Source organism: Gracilinanus agilis, chromosome 1 (assembly GCF_016433145.1).
Source record: "Gracilinanus agilis isolate LMUSP501 chromosome 1, AgileGrace, whole genome shotgun sequence".
Lineage (NCBI taxonomy): Eukaryota > Metazoa > Chordata > Mammalia > Didelphimorphia > Didelphidae > Gracilinanus > Gracilinanus agilis.
In genome coordinates, this window is record NC_058130.1 from 289,714,544 (window position 1) to 289,729,977 (window position 15,434).

Here is a 15,434-nt window from a genome sequence, read left to right on the forward strand (position 1 = left end):
TGTTTATGTAAAAACTTTTAAATTTCATGTACTTAAAATTCATTTTATATTCTGTAATCCTCCAATTCCTTATTTGGTCATGAACTCTTCCCCACTTTTATACTTGAAAAGTTAATTTTTAATATTAAGGGCACTGTGCTAAGAAGTGGGGATATAAAGATTAAAGATCAAAACAAATCCTTGATCCTAAGGCAGTTGATACCATATGTATGTATATATGTACATATGCCCCACACGGAAGATGCAAGGTAAGCTTAGAAGGGAAGGCATTACCAGCTGTGGGGAGAAAAAAGGTCTCTTGCAGAATATGGCACTTTATATGTCTTGAAAAGATCTAGGAATTCTAAGAGGCAGAGGTGAAGAGAAAGCAAATTTTAGGCATGAGGGATATCCAATTAAAATTCATGGAGAATGAGAGATGAATTGTCACGTATGAGGAGCTTCAAGTAGGTTAGTATATGTGGACCATAGAATGCTTGGAGGAGATAAAGATATAAGGAAAACTGAAAATTTTTTATTTGAGTTTTAAATGGCAAAGGACTATATATTTGATCCTGAGGGCAATTTGGAACAGTATGGGGCAAGGGAAAGAGAGAACTGACAGTCAGACCTAGGCTTTAGGAAAATAATTTTAACAACTGTGTGGAGAAGAGCTTGGAGCAGAGAAAGATGAGGCAAAAAAACACTCAGAAGGCTTTTGCAATAGTTGTAAAGAGAGATAATGATTATTTTAACTAGGGGTAGCTGTGATTGGATAGAAGGAGATATATATGGGAAATGTTGTAAAGGTAGAAATGACAAAATTAAATGGGGTGAATGAGATTAAAGAGTTGAGTATAATACATTTAACATTAATAGGGAAGGGGGAAGCTAGGTGGCTCAGTGGATTGAGAACCAAGTCCAGAGATAAAAGGTCCTGGATTCAAATATGGCCTCAAACACTTCCTAGTTATGTGTCTCTAGGTAAGTCTGCATTGCCTAGCCTTTACTATTCTTCTGCCTTAGAACCAATGAATAGTATTAATTCTAAGATTTTTTAAGAGTTTTAAGAATTAAAAAAAGCAATAGGGAACTTCAGAAAAGCAAAGTTTAAAAAAAGTGATGAGAATGAGGTAAAATATAATGAATGCTGTTTTGGACAAGTTTAGTTTTAGATGCCTACCAGACTTCCAGTATAGAAATTCTTGGTCTAATGAAAAAGCTTGAAATTAAGCCTGTTTGTCTTTTGTCCAAGTTGCTAAGGGGGTATGCAATGGTGAATACATGCAGAAGAAGGGAAAAATTAATCTAAAATTCATATTAACTATGTTACAGATGAAGCACATGTGATTTGGTACCGGGAAGAGAAAAGGTAAAGCAACTACTTTTCCAGGATTACTAAGTAGATGACCTACTATAAAAAACAACAATGAAAAATAGTACTGACTTGAAAACTACTAAATAAGGTAAATAAAAATTAAAATCTATGCAATTTAAAAAGAGCTTTAAATGAATGTCTGCCCTTTGATCCAGCCATACCACTGCTGGATTTGTACCCCAAAGAGATAATAAGGAAAAAGACTCGTACAAAAATATTCATAGTTGCGCTTTGTGGTGGCAAAAAAATTGGAAAATGAGGAGGTGTCCATCGATTGGGGAATGGCTGAATAAATTGTGGCATATGTTGGTGATGGAATATTATTGTGCTGAAAGGAATAAAGAAATGGAGGAATTCCATGTAAACTGAAACGACCCCCAGGAATTGATGCAAAGCAAAAGATACAGAACCAGAAGAACATTTTACACAGAGACTGATACACACACTGTGGCACAATCAAATGTAATGGACTTTTCTACCAGTAACCCAGGACAATCCAGAGCAATTTAGAAGAAAGAATGCTGTCCACATCCAGAAAAAGAACTGTGAAGACAGAAATGCATTAAAAATATGTGATCAGTCACATAGTACAATAGGGATGTGATTAAGGTTTTAATGTTAAAAAATCACCCTACTACAAATATGAATAACATGGAAATAGGTTTTGAACAGTGATACATGTATAACCCAGTGGAACTGCTTGTTGGCTTTCGGAATGGGAAGGAGAAAGTAGGGGGATCATGAATCATGCAACCATGAAAAATATTCTAAATAAAAAATTTTTTTAATCTATGCAATTTGTAAGCTGCTGATTTTAGAATTTAGGGTCATGAATCTTGTTTTTAAAGAAACCTATTTCACCAGTCATGCTTACAAACTCACTTCGAACCACACACACACGACAGTGACCCCAATTTGTAAATGCAAAAGAAAAAGTGAGAAATCATTTGCCACTTCATTAATATGATACAAAGGCATAAAGGATAATAAAACTAATAATGTTTTCACTTAAATGATTTAATTGAACAAATTATTATTGTTCTATTACAAATGTAGATAATTCTTACCTGTAATTCGGTTTTCCATTTCTCCTTGCATCTGCAGGGAATCTACAAAAATAGTCCTATTTCCAATGAATCGTGCACAGGCAATCCCCCTGTAGGGCTGGCAAAACCCATCTTCATGATAATCATCCCTGTGAAAAACACAAATGGAGATTTTAAGTAAGTTTATATACAGATGTATATAATTCAACTTCTTTAAAGGAGTTACAGAGAGAAAGAGGAAAATATGGAAAATATTAACAGGAAAAACTTTTAAACTCCCAACATCCTTTCCCACACAGTAGTACAGAAAGTTTTTTAATCTGAGGATGAAGTTCTTTCTTATAACACAATGAACATAATTCTAAAATCCTGTTAATGATGAGAGATATTTTTTTGCCACTATCATTGCTTTAAAGCCAATTACATTAACTAACAGATTACCATCTTGTGTAATTGGGAGGAAGAGAAAACCAGTCAAGAAATATTTATTGAGCACCTACTAGGCACAAAACAGTCTTCCAGAACTGTGAAAGAAACAAAAAAGGATAAAATATATCTTTCAAAGCAAAAATATATTGAATTGTAAGTTCCTTAAAACTGCTCATTTGGCATTTATCATGAAATAGGAACTTCAAGAGTTAGAAGAAAGAACAAAATCTTTATGTAATAAAAAACAAAACAATTAGCTAGCTCTGGTCTCTGACATCTTCCCAAACATCTTAATTTCTATAATAAATTGCACTTACTCAAATTTAATTAAGGTGGAGAATAATGGTGATTTATATAAAGTAATATAAACAGAAGAAAAATAACTGGTTAACTCCCACCTCTAAGAACCCATTCAGAGACTGTCAAAAATCCACAAAAACAAAACAAAACAAAACAAAAAAAGAGCTAATTCAAACATATATCAGAGCTGCTTTCTGATGGGGAACAAAGGAGAGGGAATAATAGGAGGTTTGAAGGGAGATGTAAAGGTCTGCAAGAACTACTACTATGGTGAAGGGGATAGAGAATTAATTAGAGGTGTAAAAGGATTGCCTTGCTGCTGTAAGGGCCCAGTTGAAATTATATAACATAAATTTGTAATGGATAGAATCAGCAGAGTTTGGGCCTTACTCCAGCTTCATTTAGAGCCATTTCTGAAGGATGGCAGTGAGTGGTGGAAGTGATTCAAAGCTGTGGCTTTCAGTAACAGGAGAAAAAAGAGTATACTTGGGCAGGGGTGATGGACTGAGAAAGAATTAATAAGTTGATATTGAAGGTTATTGTGTGGATGAAGAACAAAATTTGGTATTACAAGGCAGAAGGAAGGTTGGAATGATCATAGATTGTGACAGATCATGGGATCAAAGCCCCACTTTCCCTAATCCCTACTTAACACCCCCCCACTAGCACCTGTCCAAATTGTAAGACAAAGCTCAAATAAAGCCTGACAGAACATCAGGACTTTGCTAGCAGGCCCAGACAAATGACCTCCTGCATCAATGACCATTAAGCCTAGGAACTTTCCACCCCCCAGAGACTGAGGTTCCCAACCCTCTTAAGGCCATCATATCAACTGAACCCAAATATCCCAGCTCTGACCAATTAGAGGCAACATAGGTTACCTCATACCAGACCACCACCCTATAAAAGACTGTCGTCCCCTTCTCCACCTAGGTGGAGACCCCCTGGCCATCCACAGGTTATGAGCTGTCCTCTTGTTCTCCCTTCCTCCTTCCCCTGACTCCACTTCACTGCTACTTCTACTGCCATTGAACTCCATCCCTTTCTGGCTCCTCCTTTTCCTCCTAATAAAGCTTGGCAATATATCTCCTCTCTTTTGTTCATTTGCTTTGGATTAGACCCCTGTCAGCCAGGACTGAGAGTAAGCTATTTAGGGTGACATGCAAAAAATAAATAAAACTAGGGGTGAAAAAGATTATAGTGCTGAGAGAAATAGGGGTAAATTATATAACATAAAGAAGCCCAGGAGAGGGGAGGGAAAGACTCATACAATGAAAGGGAGAAAGAGGATTGTGATGGGTGGTATTTAACCTTACTCTCACTGGAATTGCCTCAGAGAGGGAAGAACAGCCAGATTCATTGGAATATAGAATCCTATGTTACCCTATAAAGAAGTAAAAAGGGAATAAGAAATGTGTTGGTGGGGAGGGGAGTAATATGAGGCAGGGAAAGGCTGGGGGTGGTGGTAATCAAAAGACCCTATAGAGAAGTAGGAGAGGAATAAGAAGGGAAGTGGTGAGAAGGGGAGTAAAATAAGGGAGGATGAAGGGAGGGACTGATTAAAAGTAAAATACTGGAGGGGAGGGAAAGAGTGAAAAGAGAAAGGTCAGAATTAAAAGAGGAAGTCAAAATGGAGGGGAATACACAGATGGTAATCATTACTGTGAATATAAATGGATGAACTCACCCATAAAACAGAAGTGGATAGCAGAATGGATTAAAGACCAGAATCCTACCACATGTTGTTTACAAGAAACTCATCTGAGGCTGATAGACACACCCATGGTAAAGGCAAGAGGCTGGAGCAGAATCTATTGGGCTTCAACTGAGACAAAGAAGGCAAGAGTATCAATAATGATCTAAGACAAAGCTAAAGTAAAAATAGATCTGATTAAAAGAGATAAGGAAGGTAACTACATCTTGATAAAAGACAATATAGATAATGAAGAAATATCAGTGCTCAATAGACTAGAATAGAATAAATAATAAATTTCATTGGGAAGAACCAAAGGTCAAGAATATCAAGGGAACTAATGAAAAAAAATGTGAAGGAAGGAGGCCTAGCAGGAGCAGATCTCGATCTGTATTATAAAGCAACAATCATCAGAACAATCTGGTACTGGCTAAGGAATAGAATGATAGGTCAATGGAGCAGATTAGATATACAACATAGAGGGGTAAATTACCTTAGCAATCCAATGTTTGATAAACTCAAAGATCCCAGCGCTTGGAATAAGAACTGTTATATTGAAGCTCTGGGAGCTTGACGATCACTTTTGATTGACAAATAAGTCAGTTGGATGGAATGTTCCCAGGGAGTCATGCAAGAGTCAGGAGGAGAGGCAGTTAAGAATCCTGAAAGGGTTCTGGGTCTTTGACCTGTGCTGAGGCTGGAGATCGGTGGATCCTGGTCTTGGAGTGAGAGGTGCAAACATCTCTCTCTGCAAACTCTTCCTGTACTTGAGATACCATGCCAACCTGTACCTGACCACCACCTTGGTGTCTACTGCCCCTAGATATTAGGAATTACATCATCTAGATATCTAGGTTTCCCAGGGCCCGGGAGGGATCCGGGAAGTGGGCAGGAGATGAAGAAGAGGGTGGAAAAGGGTGGAAATAACTCAATTGTAAGGCTGAAGATCTATTGAAGAAGTCAAAATAAATCAGCAGTTTACCTACTCTGGTTTAGTCCTGGCCAGGCTGAACCAGAGGGAAGCTATATTGATTCTTCATCTGCCAGCAGTTGAGATTTCATTAGCAACCAGTAGAGTAGGGTCTCCTATACCACAGTCCTGTTTACCCCTATCCTTCTTGTTAATATAAAGTTTAAAGTACTTTCCTAAAGCAGTATCAAACTTGTTTTGGGAAGGGAGAAATCGCAGTCAGAATACAAGGCGTTATCCTAGCTAAAGAGCTCAAATCAATATATCAATTAACCCAGGTGGGTCCTGAAGGGATATACATCTTAGACCTGAAAGGATCCTGCCTGGGCAACTGTTATAAGGGAGAAGTACCATCCTATCCCCTCTATACATCAATTTACAATCTCAAACATATCAAGAGACTCCCAATAATTACAACAGAACTCGCTCTTTAACAAAAACTGCTGGGAAAATTGGAATACATTATGGCAGAAGCTAGGTATAGATCAAGATAACATATAATTTAGATATAAAGAGTGATACCATAACTAAATTAGGGGAACACAGAACCTGGCAGATCTTTGGAGAAAGGAAGAATTTATGACCAAACAAGAGCCAGAGTATTATAAGATGCAAAATGAATAATTTTGATTATATTAAATTAAAAAGTGTTCCTACAAACAAAACTAATCTAACTAGCATAAGAAGAGAAACATCAAACTGAGAAAAGAATTTTATATCTCTGAAAAAGGTCTAATTTCTCAAATTTATAAAGAACTAAAGAAATGTTCTAAGTCACTCTTGACTAGAGAAATGCAAATTAAAACAATGTTGAGGTACCACCTCACACCTATCAGATTGGTCAATATGGAAGTAAAGGAAAGTGATAAATGTTGGAGGGGATGTGGCAACATTGGGACACTAATGCATTGCTGGTGCAATTGTGAACTGATCCAATAATTCTGGAGGACAATTTGGCACTATACCCAAAGGGCTTTAAAACTGTGCATATCCTTTGATCCGGTATCTCAAAGAGATAATAAAAATGGGGAAAGGACCTACTTGTACAAAACTATTTATAGCTGCTCTTTTTGTGAGGGCAAAGAATTGCAAATTGAGGGGATGTCTATCAATGGGGGAGTGGCTGAACAAATTGTAGAACAAAACTTGTTGGTAATGGAATAATATTGTGCTATAAATGATAAGCAAAATGAATTCAGAAAAAGCTGGGAAGATCCGCAGGAACTGATGCAGAGTAAAATAAGCAGAACTGGGAGAACATTGTACATAATAACAGCAATACTGGACAATGATTATCTGTGAAAATTTGACTGTGCAATGATGTGGGACAATCCTGAAAGACTTATGATGGGGAATACTATCCACCTCTAAAGAGGAACTCTTGGAGTCATCTTTCACATCTGTGAATCTTTGGTTTTATTTTGGGGATTTGGTTATATATGAATGTGCTCTTATAACAATAACCAATATGGAAGTATGTGTTGCATAACAATAAATTTTTTTTTAAAAAAGCAATGGTATAGGTTTTAGGCTTGACTCTGACACATATTAAACAAAAAAAAAAAAGAAAAGAAAGAAAGATTATTGATCAAACTAAACCATTTCCTTTTCCTTTTGAGTTCAATGGTCTCCATTAATGAAGCAGTTCTGTTTGAGGAAATAAGCTTGACCAAACCTAACAGGATTGCATAAAGGTTATTGCCAGGATTAAGGCTTAAACAAGAGAACAAATTTAATTAATAAAGGCCAAATCCCAAGAAGAAATACACAAAATGAAGGGATTATTGGAGTTAATTAATGAAGTTAGAGTTAATGAAGATGATTGAGACAATCTAGTTCAATTCTCTCATTTTAAAGTTGAGAAAACTGATTCCCAGACAGATTGTGACTCTAAGGTCACACAGATAATTAGTGGCAAAACTTTGATTAGATTTTCAAATGCAATTCTCTTTTCACCATATCATGCTGTGTGATCAAGGTTCAAAATTGAGTGTGCTGCATAAGCTGCCTTGATGGATGTCAATTGATATTTCCGTTTTTGCAAAACCAGAGAATATTTCCTCAAAGGCTCTAGCTTAATGCTACATCAGAGAAATATGTACTTTAGAATGAACATGGATCCTTTTTTATGGTAGAGCATTCAAGTCATGTTACTTAAAATTTATATGAGACACGCTGAAATGTGTGCAAAATGACAAAAATTCTCATTGTGGATATAGCGAATTAAAGACCACATCTATGAGAAATAATTATGTTATGGTTGTTTCGTCACATGTCCTTGAGTTTCAGATTCAGAAGTTATTTTTCTATAAGCTAACTCTCTGTAGCAATTACTTTCTTTGTAATTTCTGGAAATAATAGTGAAGTGATTTTTGGTGTAACCTAGACAACTACCTCCAGTGTTGCCTTAACCTCCTCTATAGCACCATAATAAATATCAATTTGATGTCATTAAGAACATTTTTGACCAAAAACTAGTAACAATACTATTCTTTTCAGAACGCACTCTTGTCATTCCAAGAAATTATAATCAACATAATTTTTTTTGCAAAGATATAGTGATCATTAAATTTGTAGTATGATTTCTATTGCAACTAGGTTTACCAAAAACAATTTGTAGAGAAAAAATACTTACTGAAAATTATGATTTGGGCTGTGTGTTGGACCTGAAGAGATAAAGCAAATAAAAATTATTTACAATCTATGACTAATAATATAAAAATTCAGAATCACTGAGATAAGGCCGGATTTCATGGCTTTTATTTTACCAAAAGTTTATTTTAAGTTAAGGTCTTTGAATTCCACATTCATAATTAAATACTAAATATATTTTAAAAATTTTAAGTAGATAAGGAAATTTCCTATGCAGATAGATGCTTTATCTTCAGTTTATAAACTTAGAGTTGCCTACAACATTGAGAGGCTAAAGAACCATCTTCAGTTTACATGGCATACCATGTATGCATGCATGTATACATGTGTGTGATACAAGAATTTTGGCTGTCTATTCATTATAACACAGTGGTTCTACTCTGACTGAAACCTGCATGACCTTAATTTTGGAGATATTTTTGGTTATATAAACATACACTTTTCAAATTATAAAACATTACTTGATTCATCGACTCTGCTAAATTCTAATAAATTAAGATTTACTTTAGGGACCAATGAAATGACATAGGTATTGCCTGTGACCTCATCATAACTTCAATGATATTCTGTTTAATTCCCTCTTACCAATTAATTTGTTTTAACTTTTATGAGAAGTAAAAAGTAAGGCTATGCCTTTCTCTCTCTCTCTCATATATTTCTTTTTCTTCTCACATACATACAAACTGAATTTCACTTTTCATGACTGACAAAGTATTGTGAGGCTAACATTTGCCAAATCACAAATGAAAAATTTAATGAGAAGGATGATGATAGAAATGATGAAGATGACAATACAAGAAAATAACTGGAAAGTAAATCTTAGTTTAATCAACTAAGTCAAAATGCTAACCACAAAGTGTTCTAATCCAAGAGATCACTTTACAGAATGTGTACTTCTAAGAAGACTGGAAGTAACAAAGCATTACCTTTCATTAAATATGAACAAGAATAATTTATAATTTTTATTTCCCCCAAGCTATATTACAACTACTATAAACTAGTGTTATAATACACTACTTTCTTTCATTACTAATGGATGGATATCAGTTTAAAGCAAAAACTCTTAAGACATAAAAGAATTACTTTACTGATTTGCTTTTATGTTCAGTTTGTGTCTGGGGGGCTTTTAAATAGCAAACTAATAGCTAAATTACATTCAATATACTCAGCAAGTAGCAGTTTAAAACAGAACATGTTTTCAGTATAATGACTCACCAAGTCTCACAAAAAGGACTCCAGTTGCTGTGATAGTCTTCATTCCATTGGTAGCCACACACTGGTAGTATCCAGTGTCTGTAGTATCCAGATCTTGTATTCTTAAACGAGATCCATAGTCTGTTTTCCTGATGATGATCCTACGTGGCTCCTGAACCACAGGTGCATCATTCTTTAGCCATCTAATGTTTGGAGATGGATTTCCTGCCACTTTGCAGTAAAGAATTGCTGTCTGGCCCTGGACTATGGTGATATTGTTTACTGGTTCCAAAAAATTCAAAAAGTAACCTATAAATTATAAAGGTAAAGAAAAAAGCAAACTTTAATAGTGCTGGAATAAAAAAACACATCCAAAGAACCACACTGTAGGAAGATTTAATTTTCTCTTACTTTCCTCACTCATATATAGAAATGCTATTTCTAATCTTAACCAGATAAAACATGAACACTACTAAAATAACTTCACAGTACTGTATTTCGTTCATGCTTAATCTTAGCTGATTCCATTTTTGTGAACACACTAGAACCCCAAGAAACAAAGTCATTTTGTAGAATAAATGTCATTATAAAGTGACAAAAGGACCTAGTGGAATCACAAAACTTGAGAGCTGGTAGGGCTCTCCATGACCATCTAGTCCACAATCTATTTTTAAGGGAGAACCCTGAATCCAATATAGCTTATAAAGCAGTACTGGCTAAGATGTGACATGTGTGCAGAGTGGACACTGGGGGTGCTGCTCTGTTTTCCTTCTTCCCAGCGCCTCAGGACATTTTTTTGCATGCCCCGCCCCTCTGTCTGCAGCCCAAAGCCAGCACTTCCTCCCTCCACTCTCTCTGGTAATTAGGTGGTTCAAAGACAGCTTGAATTTGCCTTCTGGGCATTCAAACTTGGAAAAGGTTCACCAACACTGGTTAGAGGCAGTCAGTCATTTAACCTCTGCTTGAGACCACATAAGGCAGCTGCCCGCTCCTTTTGAACATACAATTGTTAAGAATGTTTTTATAGCATCAAGCCCAAATCTGTCTTTTTAGAACTGTCACTAAATACTTCTTTTGCCTTCTATTGTGAAGAGCTCTCCTTTCTCTCATCTTAGGAGGCCTCCTTTAGGACTCTCCTCCCCCATTACTCCTGCAGGAAAAGTTTCCTGGTCCTCCTACTTCCCCTTCAGTATACTCTCCCCTCCAATCCCTGCCAACATTGCTAGTAACTTCCCTCTGAGATTACTTTCATCTTTCATTTGTACTGTGTGTGTGTGTGTGTGTGTGTGTGTGTGTGTGTGTGTGTATACCCATCATTTGAATATGGGTTTTTTGAGGATGGAAACTGGTTTTTTGTCTTTTTTGTTTTAATAAATGCTTGCTGATTGGTTGACTAAAATGTAACAAATCCAATACTTTTTCAATAAGAAAACCCTTCTAATATATACATATTGGCAACTATGCTGCCACTTCTCCATCTCCTTGTCATCTCTTTTCTTCAGGCTAAAAATTGCCAGTATATTCAAACAACTCCTATGAATCCTATTCTCATTATGCCTCTGCTAGAAATTCTTCAGATTAGCATTCATAAAAAACAAAACAAAACACTATAATAATATTTAATATTCAATATTTAATTAAAGACTTTCTCTGTAAATTTTAAGCAAACAATATTTTTTTACGTTCATTAGTATTTTGAAGGAATGACATTTTCCTCAGTTCCAATGACTTAAAGGAAAATAAACTTAAATTGAATCTTTTGTTTTTATTATTTTCCTTACTTCTCCTTGTTCTTCACAATAACATTTGCTGCTAGCCTCAATGAAGGCCATCTCACTCATCATATATACTTTTTAAAAAGCATAAATTAAATTTTATAAATTTTTAAAGAATGAATAAATCCTACATGCTATTTTCAAAACTATGTTGCTTACCTGGCTTCTTTCTTAATTTTCTTCTGTGCTTTAAAATGTTTTAGATCTTTTTTTCTTTGTCACCTCTTTAGTTAATCTTCAAATCTTCCCTATGCTTCCTCCCCCCACTCCAACACACCATTAGTCCAGCTTTGCAAGAAATAATGTTCTTAGTTGCTACTCCCTAGGGCTTCCAAAGTCCCCATCCTAGAGCTTTATGACTATCCAATTACTTTCTCTACTCTCATTGCCTCTGGATAGAGTCTTGTTCTGTGTCAAATCATGCTTGTGCTCACTTTACTTAAGAGTACTCCTTTATTATTGCCAATGTACTACTGGTCAGTTTTTTGTGTAGCTGTTAAGGAGGGAAAGTTATAGTTTGTCATTGAATCATTATTTAGTATAGTAAGAAGCTTCAGGGGTTTATTAGAATATGCATTAGAGAGATAAATGCTATAGCTCTTTTTCAAGCAACCCAATTGCTGTAAAAAAAATTTAAGAGAGTTTATGTTTACATATTACTTATATAAATCAGAACCGACACTTCCATTTTCCTCTGTTCTCCTTTGGAGACATTGAAAATGACTGAGAATTGAAAGAAAGGTCACCTGCTGGAGATGATAGGCTGAAATTGGATAAATATGCATATAGAAGGTTTTGTCTTGGCAAGAAGGCCATCTTACCATGGCAGAAAAAGTGAAGGAAGAGATAGTGGAAGAAGAAATCTAAGTGATGTGAAGAGAGGAGTGTAAAAATAATAATAGGGCGAGCAATGCAAGGTGCAAGGAACGCTAAAGATATTCTTGTTTATGAAAAATAAACTATTTATTTAAATATATATAAAAGAAAAAGGATTTCTAATTCTAAGGGATTCTAACTCCACCCAAATAAACTTCCAAGTCCCTCAAGGAACGCTTCTCCTGTGGTTCACAGGCTATACTAATCCTCTCTGATTTAACTAACCAAATTTATACTATTCTAAATAAACCTAACCACTATAACTCTTAACTTTGCCTTTAAGTTATAAAGATAACCAAGGCTAGCTGGTTGAGTCTCCACAAGAATCAGGTTTCACAGACTCAGAGTCCAAACCAAAGACCAGGTTTTATTTGGTCTTTTTACAGTTCAACCAATCTATAAATAGTAGGAGATAAATGAATAGTGTTTCCCAAGTTGGAAAAGAAAACACTCCACTCCTTCAAGTCTTTCCCTCAGACCGAGATAGAGACAGACAAAGATGTTACCTTCTCCAGCCCTGAGAAAAAAAGCAGCTGTATGTGGTTCTGTCAACTGCCAGAAGCCCACTCCTGGAATGCCACACCTAGAGTGTGTAACTGTCATAGAAATAACGGTTATAACTGCCACCAGTTGAAATTAACACTTTCAGTTCTATTTGAAACTCCAATTCTTCCTCAAGCCAGCTTCTCTACTTCTTATCTTTAAACTAATAAAATAATACTTATTTTCTAATATCATCCTTATAGGAGGAAGGGAAAAGATCCTGTTGATGGCATCAATTTATATATATGAGGAAATGGAGAAGGTGCAATAGGACTCTGTGTGTAGGCAAATAGGAATGAAGGTATAGTCCATGAGAAATGTATAGATTGAGAACTGACAATTAATGGTATTTAAAAGAATATCAAAATGTATGCTGAGAGGCTCTATAATGAGGGCAGTAATTGGGGTGGCCAGTGAATTTGAGTTAGGCACTGAACTCATTGAGAATATATGGAGATTTCTGGGAGGAAAAAGAAGAGAGAACAGACAGTAGATAACAACAGCAAGATCTTGACTGAGTGATCAAACGGATTTAATGGACCTTAATTGTAATTGCTTTTTAAATTTATTTAGTGATTTGAATGTTTAAGCAATCTTCAAATAAATTGAAGTGATTTTCATCACTAGACTATAGTGCAGACTATATGGACAGAAAGAGGTAATACGGAGATTTTGGAAAAAAAAGATAGAGATAGTTGATGTTCAAGAATGAAATTCTGAAGACAAAGGTAAACAATAACAATGAGGAAAATCATCAGTGTGGATGTACAGAGGAATTCATCAAAAAATTTATATTCAACAAACAAATGTATAGAAGATGGAAGCAAAGCTAGATACCAGAGAAGTAATATAAAAGCTTGGCTTAATTCTGTAAAATAACATCAGTCATACTAAAGCACACAATATTAAAAAGAGTTGGGAAAGCTAAGGACAATTTTTAAAAATGGATTTAAAAAATTATTTGGGGAAGAAAAAGGAAGATCAAAGAGGAGATAGGATCTATCCCTTGGGCTGATAAACCAATGTTTGCTGAAAGAATACAGAGCTAATTACACCTTTTTTTGTTTCTATTTTCTCTAGTGGAAGTGTATTAAAATATTTTTTGTTCAACTCGAAAATATTCAGATATAAACATTTCTTCTTTCTAAAGGATCTTTACAAACTTGTCTGAAGGAAAAGCACTTATCATGACACAATGCCCTCCTCTAAAATATGCCCCCTTCTCCACTTTCTCTTATGACTAATCACTTTTGTTTTGGAAAGCATGGTAAAGAACAAAGGGAAGAAATGTCTCAAATTACTTATTTCAAGGGTAATAGCCAGGGGTGAGCCCTTATGGGGAGTGGTCAAAGAGAATGAGTGGTTTGGGGAGGATGATTCTCTAAGAGCCATTCATGAAATATTGCTATTATGAGAAGAGGTAGGATGTTAATCTTAAGTTGTGTAATTACAATCAGTGCCATAAATGCAATCAATAAAATGTTTTATCATATTATGAAATTTCCCTTGCTTAAGATTACTATAAATGTTAGTAAGAAGTATCTTATACTAGAGAAACATTTCCAAGGGTATTCAGGAACTTTTGTCAGTTTAAATATTTCTCTAAGAACAATACCTGGATTTGGATAATTATGAATTAATAAAAATTATTTCTGGCAGGCTTGTGTCCAAAAAGCAGAATACTATGTTAATGTGTGTTATATTGAATGTCTGGGAGCTTGAAGTCCATTCAATGATTGACAGATAAGTCAGTTGGATAGAATGTTCCCAGGGAGGCATGCGAAAGGCAGGAGGGGGCAGTTGAGAACCCTGAGCAAAAGTTCTGGGTCTTGACCTGTGCTGAGGCTAGAGATTGGTGGATCCTGGTCTTGGAGTGAGAGGGTGCAAACATCTCTCTGCAAGCCCTTCCTGTACTTGATAAACCGTTATCAACCTGTACTTGACCACCACCTCGGTGTCTACTGTCCCTAGATATTAGGAGTTTCATCATCTAGATATCTAGGTTTCCCAGGGCCTGGGAAGGATCCGGGAAGTGGGCAGGAGATGAAGAAGAGGGTGGAAAGGGTGGATATATCTCAACTGTTAAGGCTAAGATCTACAGAAGAAGAAGCTGAAGATTTCCCAGCAGTTTACCTACTCTGGTTTAGCCCTGGCCAGGCTGAACCAGAGGGAAGCTAACATTATTTCTTCATTTGCCAGCAGTTGGGAGTTTCATTAGCAATAATTAAAGTAGGGTCTCCAGTACCTCAGTCCTTTACCCTTATCCTTCTTATTAATATATATATATATATGTATATACATATATATATAAAGTTTAAAGTACCTTTCTAAATCAGTTTCAAAGCTTGTTTTGGGAAGGGAGACAACGCAGTCAGAACATCGTTGTTATCCTAGCTGAAGAGCCCATATCAATATATCAATTAACCCCAGGTAGGTCCTGAAGGGATAAACCTCTTTGACCTGAAGGATCCTGCCTGGACAACGGTTATAAAGGAGAAGTGTCATCTTATTCCTCTCTGTACATCATTTCTACTACCTCAAATAGATACAAGTGACATCCTTTAATTATAACATGTGTTCCTCTGACGTTTCATCAAGG

At 35.7% G+C, this 15,434-nt stretch overlaps 1 protein-coding gene across 1 annotated transcript in view; it reads right to left on the reverse strand.

The window, feature by feature from the left end:
- The window catches only part of ROR2 (receptor tyrosine kinase like orphan receptor 2), a 176,719-nt gene that overhangs the window by 37,649 nt on the left and 123,636 nt on the right, over window positions 1-15,434 (reverse strand). Inside the window, exons 3-5 of the mRNA XM_044680196.1 lie at window positions 9,663-9,950; window positions 8,431-8,461; window positions 2,425-2,552 (exon numbers count right to left, since the gene is read on the reverse strand). Coding sequence (XP_044536131.1) covers window positions 2,425-2,552; window positions 8,431-8,461; window positions 9,663-9,950 — 447 coding nt within the window. The remainder of the gene's footprint in view (window positions 1-2,424; window positions 2,553-8,430; window positions 8,462-9,662; window positions 9,951-15,434) is intronic.